The sequence below is a fragment of the Polypterus senegalus genome, chromosome 11 (assembly GCF_016835505.1).
Source record: "Polypterus senegalus isolate Bchr_013 chromosome 11, ASM1683550v1, whole genome shotgun sequence".
Lineage (NCBI taxonomy): Eukaryota > Metazoa > Chordata > Cladistia > Polypteriformes > Polypteridae > Polypterus > Polypterus senegalus.
Genome location: NC_053164.1, coordinates 23,391,911 through 23,418,699, shown reverse-complemented (window position 1 = coordinate 23,418,699; position 26,789 = coordinate 23,391,911). Strand labels below are relative to the sequence as shown.

The window sequence follows — 26,789 nt, the reverse complement described above, 5'->3', positions numbered from 1 at the left end:
CTTCCCTTAGCTAGCGAACGAGAGAACTGCTTAATGGATTTTTCTATAATTTGCTTGAACATTCCGGTTGATTTTGCGACTTCTCTCACCGTGCTAAGAATCATAGTCCGCTTGCAGAAGTGATATATTTGCGCTAATCCAAGACAGAGGCTGCAGGGTAGGGGGAAGCGTGACGTCAGGAGTGGGGAGCCGGGCAGGGCGCTCCTCACTGTCCTGTCTCAATACTACATGGGGCTGCAGGGGACGGCTAGTAATAAATTGGATGCAACAATCAGTTTTTATTGTGGTGGTCTCCACTCTATAAATCAAGCAGATATATATGACATAGGATGTTCATCTATTTTGGTTCATTACAGTCCCACAGGTTCTCTAGACATAAAGTTTGATTTATTCTCTAGGTGACTTAGTTATTATCTCACATTTCAGACATAAGTGTCTTAAGTTAACAGGTGTTTGGTTGCAGAGTTGCACCACATTGAAATCGCAGTCCAGACATTTGTACTGTGGTAACCACTGGTGGCCATTTGTGAAAAGCTCCCTTTTCTATGACAAGCACCGAAGGAGTTCACCTTTTTAGCTCCTGCTGTAAAGGAGTTTCTTCTGAGGGTCTTTGTAACCAAGAAGCTCTGACCACCAGCAGTAACCACAGTCCAAATGTCCAGACTAGGAGAGACAACAGTGAGATTCCAAGACAAAACACTTTGGCAGCTGTCAGTTGGCCGGGCCTTAAATGTGGGAGTGCGCTCTGTTTTGGGCTGAAGCCCACCCTTAAAGTTCATTGATTTGACAGCTGCTGCTGATTTACAGTGAATTCAGGAAGTATTTACACCTCTTCGCTTTCCACACATTTTAATTTTGGTAGATTTAAGTATAAATGGATGCTTTTTCCATGATTTCCCATCAGTCTACAGTTAATAACCCATAATGACAACATGTTTTCAGAAAGGGTTACAAATATATTAAAAATCAAAAACTAAAATTTATCATTCATATAAGTATTCAGCCCCTTAATTCAGTACTTTGTAGAAGCCCCTTGGGCAGCAATTATGGCTTTGAGTCTTCTTGGGTACGTCTCTACAAGTTTACCACACCAGAATTTGGGCAGTTGAAGCCATTCATCCTGACAGATCATTTCAGGTTTTTTCAGACTGGATGAGAAGCGTCCCACATCTGCTCAAAACGCTCTGTTCTGCAGTCACTTGGGGTCCTGGAGGAAACAAGGAGGACTTGGAGACTTTTACTGACGACTGTATTAGTGGTGCCCAGTGGAGGGTGGGCGACCAGCTGGCCGAGGTCATACATTCATTTTATACCCTAAGCAGCCTAAGGTAGGCTGTGTGACACAGAAATTGGTCCAAACGGATACATAAGCCATTTCTTTAAAATTCTGAAAGCTTCATAATTCCACCTGTTACATTTAAGTCCAGTATCGGCATTGGCCAATGTTATTCCTAAAAGGCTTGATGAGTAATTAGCATTAAAATCGACTACAAGTATATGTAGCACATCCAAGGTCAGAACTTCCCTATATTTAGTGCCAGGGTTTCCCCTGAACTAACCTAAGCAAAGATAAAAAAAAAACTTTAGAACAGCTATGGGCGGACAGGCTGAAAGTGCTTCTAATTATTTCTCAGCTTTAATGAAATGACCATTTTTTTCTTCAGGAGTCCGAATGGACCGAGTGAGAGGAGGTCGGCAAAAGTACAGAAGGCGGATCGACGCTGGGTCTGCATCAATCCTGAGCACACCATGTACACAACCTAAGACGTCATCAGGTAACAGGGAATGGCTTAGATGTGGTGGGAGTCGAGTCAGAGGGTCTCATATATACTCTATTAGATAGATAGATAGATAGATAGATAGATAGATAGATAGATAGATAGATAGATGGGAAAGGGCACTATGTGATAGATAGATAGATAGATAGATAGATAGATAGATAGATAGATAGATAGATAGATAGATAGATAGATAGATAGATAGATAGATGGGAAAGGCACTATGTGATAGATAGATAGATAGATAGATAGATAGATAGATAGATAGATAGATAGATAGATAGATAGATAGATAGATATCGTATATACTCAGGTTTAAGTTCTCCCGCAGATAAGTCAGGACTTGATTTTATCGTATAATTTCTGGTATTTTATAATGTTGGTCGTATAAGTCAAATGCGGAAAACTCACACTATCGGTCCAAGAGATTACGATATGCTAACACCCACCTGAGAGAGTAACCACGGAGCACACAGCCTTTTTTATTTCTGTGTATTGTGCCTATGCGACCACACGGTAATATCCAAACTATTTCGAAGCAACGTTTGCACTGATCTGTGTTTTTTGTATCTCACGCCCTCATACATCTTTATCGTACGAGCATCCCTTATCTACGGTGGAGTGTTCGATCAGAAGAGAATATGAAGCTGGTTTAAAAGTTAAAATTAAACATTGATGAAGTAGCAAAAGAAATTGGTAACTGCGCTGCTGCAACAAAATACAATGCATCTGAGAAACTGATGTGAGATTGGAGGAGGCAAGAAAATGTAAAAAAAAAAAATTTAAGTGTCGCAATTTTGAACGGGCATATAAGTTGGGGTCTGATTTTATAATCGATTTATCAGGTTTCAAGACCCAACTTATTTGTGAGTATATACCATAGATAGATAGACAGACAGACAGAACAAACTTTATTTGTCCCCAGGTTAAAATTTGTTTTTTTACAGAAGCGCTTCAAATAAATAAATATACATACACATAAACTTTGGTCTTAACACACACCAGAATGACAATAAAGCAAGAAAATACAAAAGAAAGAAAACTTCTCACTTTGCAGTCCCAGTCCTAGTGAGGCATTATGCAGCTGTCCTGCTGTTGGTATAAAGGACCCCAGTTGCATTTCGTGACTCACTTCTGCTAAATAATTTGTTAGCTGAAAGTCCTCAGTATTGGTGTGTCAGAGAGGGGATGTGCAGCGTTGTTCATAGTGGCACTAAGGTTTGTTTTAATCCTCTCCTTTGCTATGACCTCCAGTGTGTCCCATAACTGATCTTGCCCTTTTAATAACCTTGTTAATTTGGTGGGGCTCTCTTGAAGTGATGTTACCAACCCAGCACTGGCCATCACAGAGATATAGAACATCTGAAGGATGTCACTGTCCACATTAAAGGAATGCAGACTCCTAAGGAGAAAGAGCCGGATCTGCCATTTCTTCTATTGCTCCTCTGTGTTCTGAGTTCAGAGCAATCTGACATTAATGTGGACCCCCAAGTACTCTACACCTCTACATTCACTCCTTGAATAATGACTGGATAAGGAGGCTCTTTGATATTTACTGTATGCTAAATCATAATTGACTGTAGATATAAATTTGTTAATATAATCAAAATTTCATATTCTTTCATTCTTCAAGGTGTAAAAATTTAGCAAAAGCAAACTGGCCACACAAATAGTAACTGTCATCTTTGACAACCTAAATACAAATGTTGCTGATTAATTATCTCTTACATGATAAAATGTTAAAAAAATAAAAATGAGTCAACATGCACTCTATGTGAATGATCTATTTAGCTGATAGCTTGAATGTACTTATCATGTATGTCATGTACAGTGCCTATAAAATAAAAGATTACGTGAGAACGTGAAAAACGATGTCTGTAAAGTGGTTTAAATTAATTACACCAACTAATTGATCGCGTATGATTTCACCCCCCTTCTAGTTTAGTTCTATTTAGAAGGTGGCAGCCATGACAGCTCTGAGTCCGTGTGCACAGGTCTCTGTGGATCAGCTTTGCACATCTGGATTCTGCCACAATTCCCATAACTGCCCAGGCTCTGTCAGGTTGATTGTGAATGAATATTGTTTATCAAGTCCAGATACAAATTCTCAATTGCACTCTGATTCTGCCACTCCAGGTCCAGTGCCAGTGCAGGTTATTTTGCCCCCAAGGCCAAGATTATTAGTGCAGCAACTGGCTATTTGGTAACTAACCAGTGTGACTGGGTTTCCCCCACTTATGATCTGCGCCTTATGTGAATGCCAAAATCACCTTAATGGTGGCACTGGCCCTGTCCAGGACATCCACATTGTTGTTACTAAGCCATTCCTTTGTGGCTTTGGCTTTATACTTGAAGATATTGACTTGCTGGAAAACATCGTCTCCCAAAGTGCAGGTGTCTTGCAGACTGATGTCAAACATGGCATTTAGTTTGATGACCAAAGAGTCCAATCCTGGTCCCATCACATCATAGAACCTTCTTCCAGTTGACTTCAGAGTGTCCCATGTGCCTTTTGGTAAACTCTAGCTGAGATGTCATGTTCATTTTGATTTTCTCTTTGCTTCAGTCTCTTCAAGCTGTGACTGGTGACAAAGTCTTTTCAAGATAACCACCAATTTGCTTACTGCGCAACCAGAAGTGTTGAAGATGTTCTGCTTGTTATCTTACATCAAATCTATACTTTTCTTGTTCAACCTGGTACATATGCCAGAGCACTATTTCTGGATTTGTCTTCAGCATTCAATACCATCCAGCCTCAGATACTTATTGGGAAACCGAATAGTTTCACATTATGGATTCAGGAGTTTCTTTTAAATCGTTGACAAACAGTCAAGGTGCAGGACGCATTTTCAAAAGTCATTCATTCAAACACTGACAGTCCGCAGGGGTGTGTCTTATCACCATTGCTCTGTACACAATTGACCCGAGCAGAACAATGACAGAACAACGCTCCATTATCAAATATGCGGATGACACCGGGTTCATAGGACGCATATCTGGGGAGGAAGAAAGCCACTACTAAATCAAATGGACTGTATGGTAAACTGGTGTAATAAAAACTTTCTCGCTCTGAATGCTAAAAAGACCAAATAAATTATATTTGATTTCAAGCGACAGAAATCTGCATGTTCACCGATTGTTGTTTTGGGGGTGCAGGTAGAAATAGTAAATGAATATAAATACTTAGGAACTAACTTCGATAACAATCTTAACTGGAATGCAAATACAAAAAAATATTCTCTAAATGCAATCAGCTTTTATTTCTCCTCCGTAAACTCAAAACTATTTAAAGCAGACAACGACCTCATGTTGTGCTTTTATCTAGTGATGTGCCGTTCGCAAACGAGCCGGCTCTAAGATCCGATTCTTTTTAGCGATCGAGAAGAGGAAACTCCCGTCGGGGAGAAAAATGTAATCGAGGAGAGCCGAATCTTCAGCCGCCGCTCCTGCTCCGTTTCAGTTCGGCTGAAAATCCATGCAGGCAGGGGCGGGACTTTATTTTGACTAGGATCATACCATTATGTGAAAGAAGGAAGGGGGACAGACTCTCCGAAGGCAGCGAGTGTAGTGGTACAGGCCAGGCACACAGAGACGAGATGCCGGATTTAAAAGCAAGCGCGTCGGCCCATCCAAGCTGAGGCATCTGGTATTTTGAATGGCAACCTGCACTAAAGACTTTTATCTAAAGCATCATAATGTTAAGACTTTGACCTTTAGTTATTTGATTTGTTTGCTGTGGTTGCGTTCAGTTGTTCATTTAAAGGTTTGATGAAAATGTTAAACAATAGTAATTTTGCATTTCCTTTTTGTAACGGAAAAGAAAATGCATAAAAATAAGGCTTTTATGAAAACACTTAATAAAAATTTGCTTACCAACACACAAAACATTCGTAATTGCTTAATTAGGCTAAAATAGAAGGCTCCGAGTGATACTAAATGAAGAGACTTTTGGGAGTCTTAAGAGCCGGCCCTTCCAAGGGAGCCAAGCCAAAAGAGCCGGACTTCCCATCACTACTTTTATGGCAGTCTGATGCTGTCTGTTATCATTTTCAGTTTAATTGCCTCGTTTAGTGGTCTAACAAACCAAAATTTAAAAAGGCTCCAGCTGATTACTAAGCATGCAGCTAACGTTATTGGGGCTCATGGAGATGATCTGGCAAGTGTGCATCAGAGGACAATGCTAAAGAAACTAGAAATCATCTCAACTGACGAATGACATCCATTACATGTAGAACTTAACTTCAGTAAATCAACAACAACATTTATTTATATAGCACATTTCATACAAACAGTAGCTCAAAGTGCTTTACATAATAAAGAATAGAAAAATAAAAGACACAATAAGAAAACAAAATAAATCTGTAGGGATTCCAGACCATTAGACTGCCCAGTCCCCTGAATGACACAGGTAACCAGTGTAGTGACATCAAAACTGGAGAGATGTGTTCAGATTTTCTTTCCTAGTTAGGATTCTAGCAGCTGCATTCTGCACTTGTTGAAAGTGATTTATATCTTTTTGGGTAGTCCTGAGAGGAGTGCGTTACAGTAATCTAGTCGACTGAAAACAAACGCGTGAACTATACTGTGTGCACAATTATTAGGCAAGTGAGTATTTTGACCATATCATCATTTTTAATGCGTATATTCCAACTCCAAGCTGTATTAACTTGAATGCTTATTGGATTTAAGCACGCCAGGTGAAGTGTATTTGTGTAATGAGGGAGGGTGTGGCCTAAGGAGATCAACACCCTATATCAAGGTGTGCAGAATTATTAGGCAGCTAGTTTTCCTCAGGCAAAATGGGCCAAAAAGAGATTTAACTGACTCTGAAAAGTCAAAAATTGTAAAAAGTCTTTCAGAGGGATGCAGCACTTTTGGAATTGCTAAGATATTGGTGTGTGATCACAGAACCATCAAACATTTTGTTGCAAATAGTCAACAGGGTCGCAAGAAACGTGTTGAGAACAAAAGACGCAAATTAGCTGCCAAAGATTTGAGAAGAATCAAACGTGAAGCTACCAGGAACCCATTATCCTCCAGTACTTTCATATTCCAGAGCTGCAACCTACCTGGAGTGCCCAGAAGTACAAGGTGTTCAGTGCTCAAAGACATGGCCAAGGTAAGGAGGGCTGAAACCCAACCACCACTGAACAAGAAACATAAGTTGAAACGCCAAAACTGGGCCAAGAAATATCTGAAGACAGATTTTTTCAAAGGTTTTATGGACCGATGAGATGAGAGTGACTCTTGATGGACCAGATGGATGGACCTGTGGATCAGTAATGGCACAGAGCTCCACTCCAACGTGGAGGTGGGGTACTGGTATGAGCTGGTATTTTTAAAGATGAGCTAGTTGGACCTTTTGCATTGAAGATGAACTCAAAATCAACTCCCAAACCTACTGCCAGTTTTTCAAGACACTTTCTTCAAACAGTGATACAGGAAAAGACCATGATTTTTATGCAGGCCAATGCTCCATCACTTGCATCGAAGTTCTCCACTGCGTGGCCAGCCAGTAAAGGCCTTAAAGATGAAGGAATAATGACATGGCCCCTTCCTCATCTGACCTAAACCCTATCGAGAACTTGTGGGCACTTCTTAAACGCTAGATTTACGGGGAGAAAAACAATACACCTCTCTGAAGAGTGTCTGGGAGGCTGTAGTCACTGCTCCACAAAAGCTGATCGTCAACAGATCAAGAAACTGACAGACTCCATGAATGGAAAGGCTTATGACTGTTATTGGAAAGAAGGGTGGCTATATTGGTCATTGATTGATTGATTGATTTTTTGAAATGTCAGAGATGTTTATTTGTAAATTTTGAGGTGTTTGTTTATTATTCTCACTATAACAGATGAAAATAAACAAGTGAGATGGGAAAATTTTCATTTTTCCTTTAGTTGCATAATAAATCTGCACACTAATAGTTGCCTAATAATTGTGCACATATGTATTCCCCTGATGATGTTCACACTCACATTTCCGTTGTGAAACATTCAGGTTTCAGGTTTATTAACATTTTGGATTGACTGATAGCACTGTGTTTGTTCCATATTAAAATTAATCCTCAAAAATACAACTTGCCTATCCTCAAAAATACAACTTATCATTGTTGGAGCATCATGAAGCTTTGAATAGGTGGAGGTGGCGCAGGTCACCACCACAAAGAAACCGGAAAAAGAAACAGAAAAGAGAGTTGGGGTCAGTACGGATTTTAGAGCCACTATGAATAGTTATTATGATGAATTGAACATACAGAGTATCAGGATTAAGTTAAATTAAGTTAAATTGAAGTTATAGAAAGGCCATGTTACAGTAATGTGTTTTCAGCAGTGTTTTAAAGTGCTCTACTGTATCAGCCTGGCGAATTCCTATTGGCAGGCTATTCCAGATTTTAGGTGCATAACAGCAGAAGGCCGCCCGCCTCACTACTTCTTTTAAGTTTTGTTCTTGGAATTCTAAGGAGACACTCATTTGAGGATCTGAGGTTACAATTTGGAATATAAGGTGTCAGACATTCCGATATATAAGATGGAGCGAGATTATTTAAGGCTTTATAAACCATAAGCAGAATTTTGAAGTCAATCCTGAGTGACACAGATAACCAGTGTAGTGACATTAAAACTGGAGAAATGTGTTTGGATTTTCTTTTCCTAGTTAGGATTCTAGCAGCTCCATTCTGCACTCGTTGTAAATGATTGATGTCTTTTTTGGGTAGTCCTGAGAGGAGTGCGTTACAGTAATCTAGTCGACTGAAACAAACGTGAACTAATTTCTCAGCATCTTTCAGTGATATAAGAGGTCTAACTTTTTACTTTTGTTTCTTAAGTGAAAAAATGCTGTCCTAATGATCTGATTAATATGTGATTTAAAATTCAGATTACAGTCAACAATCACCCCTAAGCTTTTTACCTCCGTGTTGACTTTTAATCCTAAAGTATCCAGTTTATTTCTAATAGCCTCATTGTATCCATTACTGCTAATCACTAAGATTTCAGTTTTCTCTTTATTTAACTTCAGTAAATCAGCAAGGAGAATTGCTTTGAAAACCCACACACATCGCTCTAGAAATTCCTTTCTTCCTAGTGCCATACGACATTTTATTAGGGAAGATCGGAGAAAATGATTAAGGTTTGATGCCTATCCTGTAATCTTTTTTGTGTAAATTTGCATTTATTGGTAGCGCAGTGGGTAGCGCTGCTGCCTCACAGTTAGGACACCTGGGTTCGCTTCCCGGGTCCTCCCTGCGTGGAGTTTGCATGTTCTCCCCGTGTCCGCGTGGGATTCCTCTGGGTGCTCCGGTTTCCTTCCAAAGACATGCAGTTTAGTTGCATTGGCGATTCTATATTGTCCCTAGTGTGTGCTTGGTGTGTGTGTGTGTGTGCACCCTGTGGTGGGGTTTGTTTCCTGCCTTGTGCCCTTTGTTGGCTGAGATTGTCTCCAGCAGACCCCCATGACCCTGTAGTTAGGATATGCATTTATCAAACTGCCTTACCTTAACCTCTCTTGTCTCTATTTGTTTTGCTTCATTTCTCTCTGTCTTGTTATTAGATGCAACTGAGAAGGCAAATTTCATGTTTTCTTGTGTAAGCATGACTAAATAAAGCAACCTGAAAACTTGGCGAAGTCACAGTTGTTGTCTGCGAGTCTCACCAGTCTTAGTCATTGTGGCTTGCAACTCCTTCGGAGTTCTCAGAGGTCTCTTGGTGGTCCCTCTCACACTTTTCTTCACTTATTCAGTTTTTGTGGATGGCCTGCTCTGCGATTCTGCCATACTCTTCCCATTCCTTAATGACTCGTTGAACTGACTCCAAGGGATATCCAGTGACTTGGGTATTCTCTTGTCTCCATCCCCTGACTTATGCTTCTGATGGGGTTGCTCGAGTGTTCTTTTGACTTCATCGTGTGGGTTAGACCACCATACTGATTCGCCACAAGCTGGACCACCCACATTCAGGTGCATTTGCCATACATTCAATGATGACCTCCGTTGAACTAATTCTGTGACTACTAATACTCACGGGCTGCACCGGTGATCATTTAGGGCGGTCATGTTAAAGGACATGGACACTAATGATACCAGTTATGCCATGCTTCATATTTGTAATTAATTTAGACCACTTTGCAGAGCCCTGTTTTCACTTTTGAGGGTGCAAACCGTTAATAGGCACAATCATCTTTTCTTAAGATCTTCATTCGCTTCAGTTAAGAAGACTGCAGATTCCCAAAGTCTCATGTGAAGACTTCCCTGTGTGGTTAAAACAAATCTGCTTGGTTAACGTTGTCAATGCACAACTTTAACCCACTAACTTTCACAAAGTGTCCCAGCCGAGAAGGGTTACCTGCCCTTACGTAGCTGGGGGGACCAACATAATGAGTTGTGCAGAAGGGAAGAGCAACAGCAGCAATGGACGAGAATCACATGCCCAGCTGGGAAGCCAAAAGACAAAAGTGGTGGTGACTCTGCGGCTAAGGATCTGTGCTGGTATCCAGAAGGTTGCCAGTTCAAATCCCCGTTACAGCCAAAAGGGATCCTACTCTGATGGGCCCTTGAGCAAGGCCCTTAACGTGCACTCGCTGTACAATGGCTGACCCTGCGCTCTAACCCCAGGGAGTATGTGAAAACTAACAAATTCCTAATACAAGTGTAACCCCCTTGCACCACCAATCCTTCATCGGTAGGCAAAGGCCTGAGCTCTTTATAACGGTGTCGCCACCTATATTGTTGGCAGGTTCACTATAGTCCACTTTAAACTTGGTAATGCCCAATCCAAGCGCTGTTACTCAGATATGTTATAAAACCAAACTCTTTACTTAATTTGAACATAAACAGTTTTCCCAAAACTTAAAGTATTTACAAATATATATATACATGCATACAATACATAAAACAAAGGCTAAATTATTTACATCTATACAATACATATATTATGTGTCCGAAACTACTGGTGAGCTCACCCAGGACTTATTCACGTAGTCAGTAAATGTTACTCGCTCCGTTGGGGACCCCAGCCGTAGCTCGGGTGCGTAGTGGCCACACAAACAAAACAAAAACTGGCCCCTTCACTTGAACGTTCATTCAAGCAGCTTTACACAAACAAAATAAAATAAAGACCGACCTTGTTTGATATCTTCCTCATTATACTCTGGTACATCCTTTATGCTTCCGTCTCCCTCTTTCTCAAACACCCTCTTTACTCACTGATCGCCATTTCTGCATTTTCGTCCGGCCTGCCGGTTTTCCCTTTGATGTTTTAGCCGTGTGCTTACGTTAGTTCCTCTATCTGTCTTTCCGTCTTTCTTCTGCGTTTTGTCTCAAACAGCGCCCCTCTTTTCTCTTTCTGTCTTGTTTTAGCGTTTTGCCTCAACAGCGCCTCTCTTTTCTCTTCTTTACGTCTTGTTTCGGTGTGCTGCCTCAACTGCGACTCTCGTTTCTCTTTCGTTCTTTCCATCTGGCTTCGGCGTCTTGCCTCAACAGCTCCTCTCTCTGTCTTGTTTCAGCATTTTGCTTCAACTACAACTCTTCTTTCTGCAAATCTTTCTTTACGTCTTGTTTCGGCGGTTTACCTGAAACTACGACTCTTTCTGGTAACAAACTCTTTTCTTTCTTTCTTTCTTCTTGTTTCGGCGGTTTGCCTGAAACTATACTTTTCTTTTCCTGGTTTCAGCTCTCCGAACTATATCACATCTGCTGTTTAGCTATCTTACAATGGCGGTCTCCCTTCTTTAATCAGGCGACCCATTTATATACTCAACTTTACCCAACCCCCACAACTGGTGTCCCAATTCTTTCAATAAACTTTATTCACATCAAAAAAAAAAAACAGTTATATTTTCATTTTGAAACCTGACCAGGTTACACAAGGAATTGTAAAAGGAGAAATAAAGTGACGAGTAGATGGACAACACCAGCCTGGCATGAGTGGAAGAGAGATGGAGATAAGCAATTTGTGCAGTGCAAAAAGAAGCCTGCTAAAGGTGCACTTGTTTTGAACCCAGAGTTGTGTCTGGAGTTTTGGGGCTCAATGATGCCTCCTACAGGTCACAACTCCACACACAACTCTACAAAACAAGTATTTATTGATCGCTGTGTATCATCACACCACACAGTCCTTTTCTCTCCTCCTCTCAGGCGAGTGGTGCCCGACTCCGACTCCCCGGGTGAAGTCAAGGCCCGACCCACAAGTCCTTTCAGTCCCAACCGCTTGTCTCCCGAACATTCACTTCTGGGATGTCATTCCGTTACACGTGAATTTAAGAATTTTTATGGAACTGTAAAGTTTCTACCAATAAGTTTTATTTTAATGATTCATTAATTGTTTAGATTTACTTCTATCCTTATAACTGATTCAAGTCCTTTATTCACTATAACTCATCTGCATTCTCTCCCAACTAATGACTCAATCTTGTCCTTTACCCCAGCCAATAAAGTCATTTCCCACTTGCTGGTGACGGAGCCCAGGCCAATGTGTGCCACCCCTGATGCCAACACTGCAGACAGCAGCAGCATGCAGACCCTGATGACCCTGTGTGACCTTCTCAATCGGGAGCTACTCATGGTGATCAGCTGGGCAAAGCAAATTCCAGGTAAAGGTTTAATACGTCAAAAAGACATTTCAGTAATTGGTAAGCCTTCTTTTAGAAAGAACACTAAAGTTCATATGGGGTAACAGTGAACTAATGCTTATCACTTCTTCTTAAAGACAAATAAACCACTGAGCTCTGTTCTATATTCTCCTAATTGAGGAATGTGTCAGTCAGTCTTTATTGTATAGGTGCCGCTCATAAAATTAGAATATCATGACAAAGTTGATTTATTTCAGTAATTCCATTCAAAAAGTAAAACTTGTATATTAGATTCATTCATTACACACAGACTGATGTATTTCAAATGTTTATTTCTTTTAATTTTGATGATTATAACTGACAACTAATGAAAGTCCCAAATTCAGTATCTCAGAAAATTAGAATATCAATTAATACCAATGCAAAAAAGGATTTTTAGAAATGTTGGCCAACTGAAAGGTATGAATATGAAAAGTATGAGCATGTACAGCACTCAATATTTAGTCGGGACTCCTTTGGCCTGGATTACTGCAGCAATGCGGCGTGGCATGGAGTCGATCAGTCTGTGGCACTGCTCAGGTGTTATGAGAGCCCATGTTGCTCTGATAGTGGCCTTCAGCTCTTCTGAATTGTTGGGTCTGGCGTATTGCATCTTCCTCTTCACAATACCCCATAGATTTTCTATGGGGTTAAGGTCAGGAGAGTTTGCTGGCCAATCAAGAACAGGGATACCATGGTCCTTAAACCAGGTACTGGTAGTTTTGGCACTTTGTGCAGGTGCCAGGTCCTGTTGGAAAATGAAATCTGCATCTCCATAAAGTTCGTCAGCAGCAGGAAGCATGAAGTGCTCTAAAACTTCCTGGTAGACGGCTGCGTTGACCTTGGACCTCAGAAAACACAATGGACCAACACCAGCAGATGACATGGCACCCCAAACCATCACTGACTGTGGAAACTTTACACTGGACCTCAAGCAACGTGGATTCTGTGCCTCTCCTCTCTTCCTCCAGACTCTGGGACCTTGATTTCCAAAGGAAATGCAAAATTTACTTTCATCAGAGAACATAACTTTGGACCACTCAGCAGCAGTCCAGTCGAGACACTTCTGACGCTGTCTCTTGTTCAAGAGTGGCTTGACACAAGGAATGCGACAGCTGAAGCCCATGTCTTGCATACGTCTGTGCCTGGTGGTTCTTGAAGCACTGACTCCAGCTGCAGTCCACTCTTTGTGAATCTCCCCCACAGTTTTGAATGGGTTTTGTTTCACAATCCTCTCCAGGGTGCGGTTATCCCTATTGCTTGTACACTTTTTCTACACATCTTGTCCTTCCCTTCGCCTCTCTATTAATGTGCTTGGACACAGAGCTCTGTGAACAGCCAGCCTCTTTAGCAATGACCTTTTGTGTCTTGCCCTCCTTGTGCAAGGTGTCAATGGTCGTCTTTTGGACAACTGTCAAGTCAGCAGTCTTCCCCATGATTGTGTAGCCTACAGAACTAGACTGAGAGACCATTTAAAGGCTTTTGCAGGTGTTTTGAGTTAATTAGCTGATTAGAGTGTGGCACCAGGTGTCTTCAATATTGAACCTTTTCACAATATTCTAATTTCTGAGATACTGAATTTGGGACTTTCATTAGTTGTCAGTTATAATCATCAAAATGAAAAGAAATAAACATTTGAAATACATCAGTCTGTGTGTAATGAATGAATCTAATATACAAGTTTCACTTTTTGAATGGAATTACTGAAATAAATCAACTTTGTCAGGATATTCTAATTTTATGACCGACACCTGTATACTAGCTGTTTTACCCCAGCTTCGCCCGGAAGAGTGATAACCTGTATGTTACATACTGTATGTAAAATAAATAAAAAACACATCTGACCAGTATAACTGCCTCATCACAGCACCAATTTTTTTTTTTTTTATTATTTATCAAAAGTTGCTTTTCAGTTAATTAACCTTTAAGATTTTTTTACTGTGAATTTAAGTGTAAGAGTAAGAGAAACAGAAGTAATGTTGTAGCAAAGAACAATTTATAGATCATCAATAATCATCACACTAGTTCAGTAATATTATTGAAATGTTATGGAGTGCATCGAATACCCGACAGTCAAAAACGTTCAACTCAAACACCGAAAGACAAATGAGGGTCAAACAACACACACACACACCTGGCAGATCCCCTGAAAGCGACACCGACTCTCACTCCCGCTCCCTCAGCAGACTTTTGTTATTCCAGTTCAAGTACGGACCCCATCACAAAAGGGTCATTTGATTGCTTATTATTACCCCTGCACAAGAAACTGAACGGGTGCGTTTTTGTTCATCATAAACTGAGCATTCAGAAAAAGAAGAACAGTTTTTTTGACATAATCAACCATTATGACGTTTTTCAGTAGGAATTATAAAATTATTCTTCTTTGTCAATGTGCATAAATTATTTAAGAATTCTCAAAAATGATTGTGGTCAACATAAACCCCATGAACCCCTGATTGGTGCTCGTTTGTTACACAATTGTTTTGTAATTCTTTTGAAGTAAAAATAGCATCAATATCATGTTGTGCTCTTGAGACACTGAAGTTAAAAGGTAGAAAGATCTATCAAAAATATCAAATTCTAGCGAGGTTCTCTCTTTTTTTCTAGATATTGTTAGGTAGAAAATCTTAAATCTTATTGGCCTTTGTTCAAAGTTTGACTCTACCAGAAATAACTGCAAAGAAACATGTAGTGTAGTACTTAAATGGACAGAAAGACAGATAGACTGAAATTACAGGGTGGTCCAGATCTAATTATGCAATTTTCATTACGCTATAATTTATTAAGTTTATTACTCCGAACCTGTATCCAACTGAATGGAGGACAAGTGGGCCATTACATGGAAAATCAGTGAATTAACTCAATGTAAATCCATTTTCGTTTATTACGAGATATTTTGAACAATTCTTTTGTCTTGTATTGTTTCCCTGCATTGCATTAAAAGTTGCATTATTAGATCTGGACCACCCAATATATACGTATACTACGGGACCTCGCTCCCTGCTCGCTTCGCTTGCCAATTCCCATACCCCCCACCCCTGGCCTGCGCTATGCATCGGCCACTTTGCGTGTCTGCTGTTGTGAAGAGGGGGCTGAACGCACCGCACCCTAAGGGTTCGTTTATACTTCACGCTCAGAACGCGTATGCGCACGCATCATGGCTGCCACACGTTCCTAGCGTTCATTTCACGTGTTCCCTGAGCACGTCCTCAGAAATTAACGCAACGCATGCACGAGTTGCAGTACCAGGAAAACGTCAGGGGGCGTATTGTTCTAAAAGTTGGAATGTGATGTCAGAGTCTCTGTTTACTATCTACTGTACATGTGACAGAAAGCAGCTTTGAGGATCCTACAGGATCGATGTGTGCGCTTCGATGTTTGATGAATGGTTCGATGTGGCCAACATACAGATGCATTTGTGGTCCTTTTATATTCAAGTGTCACATATTCCCAATCGTAATGACACGATGCATTTTAAAAGTCTTCTTTTTCTGTGGCTTCCTCCGGACCTGACAGGAGCGGCAAACAGCAACAAATCACCACACAGAACACATTAAATGTATGATATTCTAACTCTCTGTACATTTAGAATCCTAAGATTTATACTTAATATCACTTTCATGATGAAATGCATTAAAGCATGTATGTTACAATTTACAGATAAATCGTTAATTTCGTTTAAATAATGAATACTGTTAATAATTACACACATGGGGGTGACATGGTGGCGGAACGGTAGCACTGCTGTCTCGCAGGGAGTCAAGTCGCTGGTGTTCCCTGCCTGGAGTTTGCATGTTTTCCTGCTGGTTTTCCACCGTGTGCTCCGGTTTCCTTCCAAAGATATGCAGATTTGGTGACACTAAAGTGTCACCAGTGTATGTGTGTGCTTGTATTCACCTTGCGATGAGCTGATGCCTCATCCAGGGATTGTTTCAATGCCAGCTGGAATGGACACATCCCTGGATTGATGGATTTAATCATTTAGAATTTAATGGCTGTTCCAGGCAATTCACAACACAGCGAAGCCGAACCTGTTCTCAAAGTGATAATATCTCGCACTGCCACCTGGTGGATTCCTCCAGATTTACGTAAAGTACGCACGCAAGTATAAACAGTACAGCGCTTGCGTAGTAGGAGCATCCGCTGGAGCATGCGTCGCATGAAGTATAAACCTGGCCTAAGGAGACACAGATTATGGAATGTTGTATAGTTTTACTGTCAAATAAATAAGGGTGAAACACGTGTTGCGTACTCTTTGCTTTATTTGACAGTAAAACTATGCAACACTCCATGATCTGCTTCTCGCAACTGAAAGAGAGCCCCGTGGCGGATGTTTGCTGAATGGCAGACCAACCACAAGCTTTACGTGGTAGTCAACCACCCATACAATCAGGTCGGGACTCAGACTATAGACTACAAATGCAATGAATATACTGTATATATATATATATGTGTGTGTGTGTATATATATATATATATATGTTATAGAGTACCTGCCAAAAAATACAAAGAGTACATGTCATGTGTTTAACCCTAATTGGAGCTAATCAGGTATACACACCTTTGCTTCCCCTTATGAGGATCAAACCTCAGATGTCAGCGCCCAAGGCAAAGTCTCAGATGTTGCCCCGTGGTGGCTGGTTTGCTTACTTGACATGGTGTAGATCAGAGTATGATATTCACAGGCCCGATCACAATCTGATATTTGTGTGGTCACCTAGAAGGTAACGCGTGTGGTTGGTCTGCCAGTCAACAAATATTTTCTGCACCCTCTCATTTGTGAGAAGCAGATCATAGGCATGTTATAGAGTACCTGTCAAAATACACAGTGCATCCGGAAAGTATTCACAGCGCATCACTTTTTCCACATTTTGTTATGTTACAGCCTTATTCCAAAATGATTAAATTCATTTTGTTCCTCAGAATTCTACACACAACACCCCATAATGATAATGTGAAAAAAGTTTACTTGAGATTTTTGCAAATTTATTAAAAATAAAAAAAACTGAGAAATCCCATGTACATAAGTATTCACGGCCTTTGCTCAATACTTTGTCGATGCACCTTTGGCAGCCTCAAGTCTTTTTGAATATGATGCCACAAGCTTGGCACAACTATCCTTGGCCAGTTTCGCCCATTCCTCTTTGCAGCTCCATCAGGTTGGATGGGAAGCGTCGGTGCACAGCCATTTTAAGATCTCTCCAGAGATGTTCAATCGAATTCAAGTCTGGGCTCTGGCTGAGCCACTCAAGGACATTCACAGAGTTGTCCTGAAGCCACTCCTTTGATATCTTGGCTGTGATATCTTTTTCCGGATCCACTGTATATTCATATATGAGTACATTTATACAGATATATATATAGTACCTTTTATAATATATGCATTTTATGTTTCACCAAAATCAATGAAAAGACTGACAGTTTGTCTAGAGTACTAAAGTGTTTCTTGCTTGCTAGCTAATCCCTAAATAATAAAATCTTTGAGGCACGGCTACACATCTACACATGCAGCATACCAGTTCTGAATCAGTCCTCACATTCAGTCACTGGGAGGTCAGGCTGTGAACCTGCAGGTACGCTGACACTCAGACTTGCCACCGGTGGCTTGTCCTGTTACACAGCCTGTCACAGCTTCAGGGGAGCTCATTGATCCGCTTTGATGGATCAGGCTGATTGCAAACTATTAATTAAACTTCTTTTTCTCTTCAACAAATTCCCTCCCACACTGATACCCCAGGGGCTTGCTTAGGATTTTAGCTGAGGTTTACCTGAAATTAACATAGCCTTAAAATGCCAGAATAATGAATCAGCAGCTGTTCTCAGCTACCTTGTTGAATCCATAGAAAAGAGATTTAGGCTGCACGGAGCATTCTTGTTCATTTTCTAGATTTGCTCTTTTGGTTTAATTCAATACCCAAAATCCATCCATCCATCCATTTTCTAACCCGCTGAATCCAAACACAGGGTCACGGGGGTCTGCTGGAGCCACTCCCAGCCAACACAGGGCACAAGGCAGGAACCAATCCTGGGCAGGGTGCCAACCCACCGCAGTACCCAAAATCTGGGCACATGAAAACATTAAATATATTTAGAGTAAACTCTGTACTCTATCTGAATAATCTTATATATTTTTCTTTCCTTTTTTCCTTGCAAATTCATTTCAGATTTAAATACAACTAACACTGAGAAGTGAAATAAAATAAATCTTAGAGCCTCATAACACTTTAAGTGGAGGTTCTTTTTTAAATGTGCGTCTTTGAATTATCACTATTACTGTGTATTAATGGACGCCGTTCCAAACATTGATGAACATACAACACATTAGCTGTGTTTTGTAAGAAGGCACATAATAATCCTAAAACTAGAAGGCAAACACTGCAAAACGTACACACAGGTATCTGAGGACTGATCGAGGCACAGCGCCCCTTTTTTCACATTTTCCTATGTGGCAGCCTTGTTCTAAAATCATTTAAGTTCACTTCTTCCCTCATCAAGCAGCATTCAATACCCCAGAATGACAAAGTGACAAAAGGATTTTAGAAATTTTGAGAAATGTATAAAAAATAAACAAAAAAAATGAAATATCACATTGACAAAAGTATTTAGGCAGCGATACTTGAAATTTAGCTGAGGTGCATCCCATTGGTTGAGAGGTTTGTACGCCGTTGTTTGAAGCGGTCAGTTCATTTGGTTGGACTGATTAGGAAAGACACACACCTTGTAGCGATCGTAACCGCTGCACTTCACTAAGTTTATAGTGATAAATGAACTACGGATTGCATGTCAACCCCAAACCGTCTTCAGGCCCCTTTCCACGGTGCTGAAAATTATATCCATGAATAAAAGTGTATTTTACAGAAATGACCCAAAGAAAAGGTGTATTAACTCTTTCAGGGCGGATGTCGACTTTTGTAAACATCAGGGGCTGAGTGTGACAAAGATCGCCATTACATTTCCGTTAGCTTTGTTGGTCTGAATGAGATTCCCTGCGCTCGAGTGAGTAGTGAAGAGCAAACGACGGCAAACATGGCATCGACATCTGGGGAGAGAGCAAATGCGCAAAGCAAAGTACTCCGTGGATGAAGTTTTGCATATCATCTTCAAATTGGACTTTGACTTGTCGGACTTCGATTTTGATACAAGTGATCTGGAGCTCGAGATTGCAAATGAAGGTGGGGTGCCGAACACGTTTGTGTAGCTGACCCTCCTACAGTAACGTTCACCTGGGACGGCTGCCACTTATAATAACAAGAAGTATAAAGTAGATTGTGAGTGAGGCCATGCGAAGATAGCCTGGCAGCCAGCCTACCGGCCGTCAGAGAAGCTTTAGCCACAAGAGACGGTGAACTGGTGGCCGCAGCATGCAGCAACGGATGTTTTATAATTTATGTGTGAAATCATTGCTTTGTGTGCTTTTACTTTATGGAAAAAATATTCAGCCCTTAAAGAGTTAATGACTTATATGCAATCCCACAAGCTCCCCGGACCAAAGCCGATTCCGAAACCTCCCACCCCCTCTCCCAACATATACAGTAAACAAATAGCATAAAATCATGTAACCAAAAGTATCCCACAGCGTCCACTCAGTTTAGTCTCTTTATAAGATAATCATATCTCCCGATATTTCAGTTCTTCAGACGTGCCAATCCCAGAATAAAAGTTTATCTATTGCTCACTCGGATCTCAATCTCATCCACTGTCTAGTCCACTTTTCTCAGTGTATCAGGATTCTTTGAGGTGGTCACCCCCAAACTGTATTGGACTTTTGGTGCTCCATAAGAAACAGTCCTTTTCCTGGCCTTAGATAGCTCACGTCTTTCCCCTCCGCCATAAAGCTTGGGCTGTTTCTCGTCTCTCTTCCTGCCTTTTTCAATAGTGCGTCCATTTCCATGCCACTCCAGGAAATCGCAACGACAGCCCATACCTCACAAAGGTCCTCCCTATTTACATAATCCCACTGACCCATCTTATGCTATAGTTGTTTTCAAACGGAGACAGGATTCACATTAAGAGAGACAAAAGACAAGCCAGAAAATAAATTTATGTGGCAGTGCTACAACCTGTCTATAGAAGGCACAACGGTTTATGACCAACCAAGCCGTGGGTTTGAAGGAATTACCTGTGGAGCTTAGAGACAGGATTGTTTTGATGCACAGATCTGGAGAAGGCTGAAGTGTCTGTAGCATTGAAAGTAGTGGCGTAGCTGACTTGCTGAAGGCCCTGAGATGGGTCCCTCCTGTCTAGCATAACTGGTAGTAATTTATTTGCAACCAGATCCTGGGCGTCGGCTGGGAGGTGGCATCCACAACCGGGTCACTATCAGATCACACATGCCGGTGGTTGTCGAAGGGAGCAGGACTTGCAAGGTCCCCACTGACACCAAGGGATGGTGATGGTGCTGGTGACAAACAAACCAGCTCTCTAAATGGAATTTTTTAATCGCTTTATTACAGCTGCTGTAAGTTAGCAAAAATAAAATTAATAGTGGGAATGAAATGTGGGAGGTGTGGGTAATAGTAGTAGTAGTACATCAATATGTGTAAAATGTGGACCTGCTTACTTTTCCAAGACAACTTTGTGAAAGAAGATGATTAAAATGTAAAGTAATCTAAGAAGTAATTGACATCATAAAGTGTTCACGCTCACAAATCCTCACAGTAGTGACACTAATGCACAGTAAGCCATACTAAGGTACACAATAAAACAGATTACAGATATGTTAAACTGTTAAAGCTTACAAAAATGGAACTAACTGGCAAGTCACTAATCGTATTACTTATAATATCACTAGTACCTTCAAATACTCACTTACGTGCCTTTTGTTGCGCAGAAGTCTCAACGATGTTTGACACGTCAAGTTGTCTGGCACACTCGTTTTTCCATTGAGAGTCCAGCCAAGCCACTAAGTCTGTCTTGCGACGCGGTGCTTCTGTGGTAATTTTTGATTAGTTTTTTACTTGGAAATCGATCGGTCACACGCAGCAACAGTCATTGGCGTAGTCAGCAGTAACATGTAAGCCATGCAAACGTCACTGGAAGTGGACAACAGTGCACAGTGATCTATCAGCAACAGTTCAGTTGCTTCGAAAACAGTCAACTTGGTTGGCAGGACGGATGGAAAACATGTAATAAATGACAACAATTGATCAGAAAACGCCAGTGATATGTCAGTACTATAGCGTTCAGCGAGAAGATCGTCAGCTGCATACAATTCGTCGTAAGCCATCGAGGTCAGAGGTGATGGTAACAGGACATTGAACGTTGAAGCCACTGTATCGAGACTGCAAAACCGTTGTTTCAGTTAAGTTATTAAAATTTTTTTTTTAAATCTATACGGCCCCAAGTGGTCCCCTCAAGCTTGTAGGTCTATACACTCCATTGCTATGCCATAGAATGAAAGCTCCTAAGAGCACAACGGACCCATAATTCTAATAATTGGAATAAACTAATCCATTCATATTATGACCCTGTGTTCGGATTCAGCGGGTTGGAAAATGGATGGATGGATATTATCGTTGAGGCTGTCAAGGTGGAGAGTAGGTGGCAGAATGTCAAAGCAGTCCTGAGATGCTTTGTGAAGAGGTGCATGTTCAAGTGACACATGAGTAGACTGGGCACGTCTTTGAGGACTCTGTGATGGTGAAGGTTGGCCCCATGCTACTGGGACCCACTATGAGCCTCCTTAACCCACCACTGCCGATAACGTTTCTAAGGGATGAACCGAGCAATTGACGACACGACACAAAGCAAGTAGAAGGTGAATTATTAAAGCTAATCCAAACAAAAGTGTCCCAAAAGTGCAGTGCTATGTTCTGTAAATCTTCTTCTTCTTCTTCTTCTTCTTCTTCTTCTTCTTCTTCTTCTTCTTCTTCTTCGGCTGCTCCTGTTAGAGGTTGCCACGGCAGATCATCTTCTTCCATATCTTCCTGTCCTCTCCATCTTGTTCTGTCACACCCATCACCTTCATGTCCTCTCTCATCACATCCATAAATCTTCTCTTAGGCCTTCATCTTTTCCTCTTCCCTGGCAGCTCTATCCTTAGCATCCTTTTCCCAATATACCCAGCATCTCTCCTCTGCACATGTCCAAACCAATGCAATCTCGCCTCTCTGACTTTGTCTCCCAACCGTCCAACTTGAGCTGATCCTCTAATGCCCTCATTTCTAATCCTGTCCATCCTCGTCACACCCAATGCAAATCTTAGCATCTTTAAACTACCACCTCCAGCTCTGTCTCCTGCTTTCTGGTCAGTGCCACGGTCTCCAACCCATATAACATAGCTGATCTCACTGCCGTCCTGTAGACCTTCCCTTTCACTCTTGCTGATATCCATCTGTCACAAATCACTCCTGACACTCTTCTCCACCCATTTCACCCTGCCTGCACTCTTCTTCACCTCTCTTCCACAATCCCCATTCCTCTGTACTGTTGATCCCAAGTATTTAAACTCATCCACCTTCACCAACTCTACTCCCTCATCCTCACCATTCCACTGATCTCCCTCTAATTTACACACATGTATTCTGTCTTGTTCCTACAGACCTTCATTCCTCTCCTCTCTAGAGCATATCTTCACCTCTCCAAGGTCTCCTCAACCTGCCCCCTACTATCGCTACAGATCACAATGTCATCAGCAAACTGTAAAGTTCAGTAAATAAATAATCCAATTAAAAGTGGGCCTCACAGCAGAGGAGTCGCCCTGCTGACAGACACAGCCAACCTTCTACAGGTCCAGGTCCCTGCCTCTCCATGGCTGCAGTAAGTTTCCCTCTTCAGACCTAGGCTTGGCTCCCCAAAAGCTATGCTCTTTTGCAGCGAGTCATTCACACACCTGGTCACTCCCGCTCCTTGTACACGCTTAGCCGGCGTGACTCATTTCATCCACCCCGAGTGTCGGCCAAACACTCCTGTCCAGGGACTCTCCTCCCAGCTGCCTGCCTTCTCTCTCTCTCTCAAGCCTCCTTTCTTCAGCTCTCTCCCTCATGTCTTCCTGCCATCTTCTTTCTTTAACCTCCAATCTTCTTTTCGTTCTTTTCTTATCCCACAGTCCTTTTTTATATGCTGCAGAATGGTTACAGGTGCAATCACTTGATTGCTGCCCCGGGCTGATAATAAGACAATCAGAATGTCTGCATGTACCAGTAAGGCAATGCACAGATGGCTGACTGCCTCGCACCAACCCAGAGATGAGCCTCTTCTCAACAGATCGCTCACACGTGTTGTACTCCCTAGCGCGAGCGCCTCTAATAATTTATTTTAAATGGACACTTTTTTCTGAGTTTCGATCCCACTATACCACAAACTCATTCCACAATATGGAAGCAAGAACTGACAAATTGTGTCAACTGGCAGAAGCTGAATGAATAATGCTTGTTAGGAATATAGTTTTGAACAGAATAAAGTGGCGAACAAAACCATGGAGGGTCTTCTCAGTCTAGTCCAACATTTTTGAATTACTTCCTAGAAGCAATAGGAAACAAGTGACGAGAAGTGACATAGAAGAACAGAATATACCATTTGGGAAGTAGCCTTGGCGAGTGTGAGAGGTCATTTTAAAAGCCATGCCAATTATGAGTGTCAGAAATCCCAGTTTTCAAATATGAGGTTGAGTAGAACAGGCTACGAAAGAGTGGCACCTTGGGAAGAACAACGCTAAATGACTGAGTCAAAGAAGAAATGTATTGCTTGATGGAGAGGCAACTTGGGATGACTTCATTTCCTTCACTCAACACATGACCAAGGTGATTGAGGTGTTTCTATGTAGTACATTAAGACTGAAAGCAGGAATTTTTAGTCCAAAAGACTAATTATTTACTTTGATTCAAAGAAAAAAAGACATTCTTATTATAAGATTACTTTCAATGAAAAACCTAAAGCTTTGGAATGAAACAGCAAGTATCTAAACCTAAAATGTTTCCTTTATTGTCTATGTGTAGGCTTCTCCAACCTCTCCATTGCGGATCAGATGTCACTGCTTCAGAGTGGATGGATGGAGACTCTGGTGATCAGTGTGGTGTCGCGTTCGTTGAGCTTCTCAGAAGAACTCTATTTTGCTGAGAATTGTATCTTGGATCAGATGCAGTGCAGGAACGCAGGCCTTCTAGATCTTCACACAGCTCTTCACCAGCTTGTTACCAAATACCAAAAGATGGGTCTCTCTCCGGAGGAGCTTGTGACACTCAAAGCCATGGCTCTGGCCAATGCAGGTGAGTGGGACTCAACTTTGACCATTTATTTTAGTGAATGGAGGACATCAAAAATGTTCCATCAATCGCTCCATTTTCCAAATCCATCTTGGAACACCATATAGAACTTACTGAAGGACAAAGGTCCACATAGAAAACAGCAGGGCTGTGCATGAAATAGATTATACATACTTTGAACACTCTGTATGTGTGGAGTTTGCATGTTCTCCCCAAGACTGCATGGCTTTTCCTCACAAATATAGAACTGATCTTTAATTTCAGGGAGATGCAGGATGACCACTAGCTACTGTATATTAACAGTGACAGAATGGACAGAGTCTCTAGTTTAAAGTTCTTGGGTACCTACATCTCAGAATATCTCACATGGTCAATGACCACAAAGTCACTGGTGAAAGAAGCACAGCATTGACTTTACTTCCTGAGAAATCTCAGGAAGGTTGATCTGTCACCAAAGCTTTGGTGTCTTTCATTCTTTCTCCCTGTTCCTATAGGGGGCGATAGCTTCCTAGTTGGAATAAGTTCTTTTGTAATTGCGGTGTTTTAAGTAACCGAAAACTATATAGATATGATATTAAAAGGCGATATCCCTCCCATAGTGATACAGCGGTGAAAATCACATAAGAGAAAATAACTTAACTTTCTTTAATGACGATTCACGCGGCATTACAGACGGGAAGCCAGAGCAAGATATTACCAAGGTGGGATCTTGATCTATACAGTCTGCCATTTTTCGTTGCTGCGCTGGAAGGGTTTTCAGGATGGATGATGATATCACCTATCCGTCTGTCGGCTTCAAAGTATTTGGCTGCTGTCTAAGTCTTATATACTGGTTCCTCCACATGCAGGCCCTTACTTGGGTTCCAAACAAGGAAAGGAGAAGATTCCATTTCATCTCTAACATACAGAAATAGTACAATGCCATTTTGGTAGTTGTCCCCTTCTCTCTTCAAATACTTGCCTAGCAGTTCTAAATGTGTGCTAACTTTGCCTGGCCTATACATGTGAGTGAGTTTATAAAATATTTTTTGTAAAGAGCACAGTGACATTAAACTTATATTCTTATTACAGTTCCACTGAGAGTGTCCTGCCTCATGGGATACTTGTGTGGTACGGAAACAGCTCAACAGCTGACAAAAAGGCTCTACAGAGAATCATAAAAACAGCAGAGAAAGTTACCAACACAACTTTACCTACCTTGGAAGTCTCAATGTCTGCAAAAGACATCCAGCATCATAAAGGACTTGTATCACCGAGCACACAGACTGTTTGAACTTCTCCCCTAAGGAAAGAGATACACAGTAGGTCAATGAGAGTGCAGACCACAAGACGCAGGAACAGTTTCTACCCCACAGCGATTACTACACTGAATTCTGTAATGAAATCACACAACTCATAGAAATTTCATATTCATCATTAGTCAGTCAGTCATTTTCCAACCTGCTATATCCTAACACAGGGTCATGGGGGTCTGCTGGAACCAATCCCAGCCAGAACAGGGCGCCAGTCCACCGCAGATATTCATTATTATTTATTTATTTGTTAAATATTTTTTGAAAAACTTATATGCTGACAATTGTGTAATGTGTGAACTGTCTGTGTGAGAATATTAGATATGTAGTTTTTAAAAGTGTAGTTTTGAGCATCGTTTTAGGTAGCGTTCTGGAATCTTATTGTGTATGTTATGCAATGACAATAAAGAAAACTTATCTCATCTTATCTTCTCTTCTCTTTATCTTATCTTGACTTGCCTCATCTTATCTTATCTTTCCTTTCCTATACCTTCCTTTTATTGCCTTATTTTGTGTTACCCTGTCTTATTTTGTCCTCGTCTCTTATTTTGACTTGCCTTGGCTTATCTTGTCTTTCCTTATCTTATCTCATCTTTTCTTATCTTGGCTTTCCTTGCCTTGTCATGGCTTGCCCAGTCTTATTTATCTTATCTTATCTTTACCTTCCTTTCCTTGTTTTATCCTGTCTTATCTTTCTCTATCTTCTCTTCTCTTGTCTTGTCTTACTACGCCTTGTTGAATCTTATCTTTCTGCATCTCTCTGTTGTATTATGTTAACTGATGTCTGTAAACTGCCCCTAGTGTGTCTGTGTGTATGTGTGTGTTTTCGGCGGGTTGGGGTTAATTTGAGAGGTTGTTGGGCTCCAAGGTGTGGTTCTTGCCTTGTACCCATTCCTGTCCTTATAGGCTTC

At 41.2% G+C, this 26,789-nt stretch overlaps 1 protein-coding gene across 1 annotated transcript in view; it reads left to right on the top strand.

Annotated features, from left to right (window-relative positions):
• esrrd (estrogen-related receptor delta) overlaps positions 1-26,789 on the top strand; it is an 83,750-nt gene that overhangs the window by 31,378 nt on the left and 25,583 nt on the right. Inside the window, exons 4-6 of the mRNA XM_039770107.1 lie at positions 1,665-1,775; positions 12,201-12,365; positions 24,320-24,589. Of these exons, the coding sequence (XP_039626041.1) occupies positions 1,665-1,775; positions 12,201-12,365; positions 24,320-24,589 (546 nt within the window). The remainder of the gene's footprint in view (positions 1-1,664; positions 1,776-12,200; positions 12,366-24,319; positions 24,590-26,789) is intronic.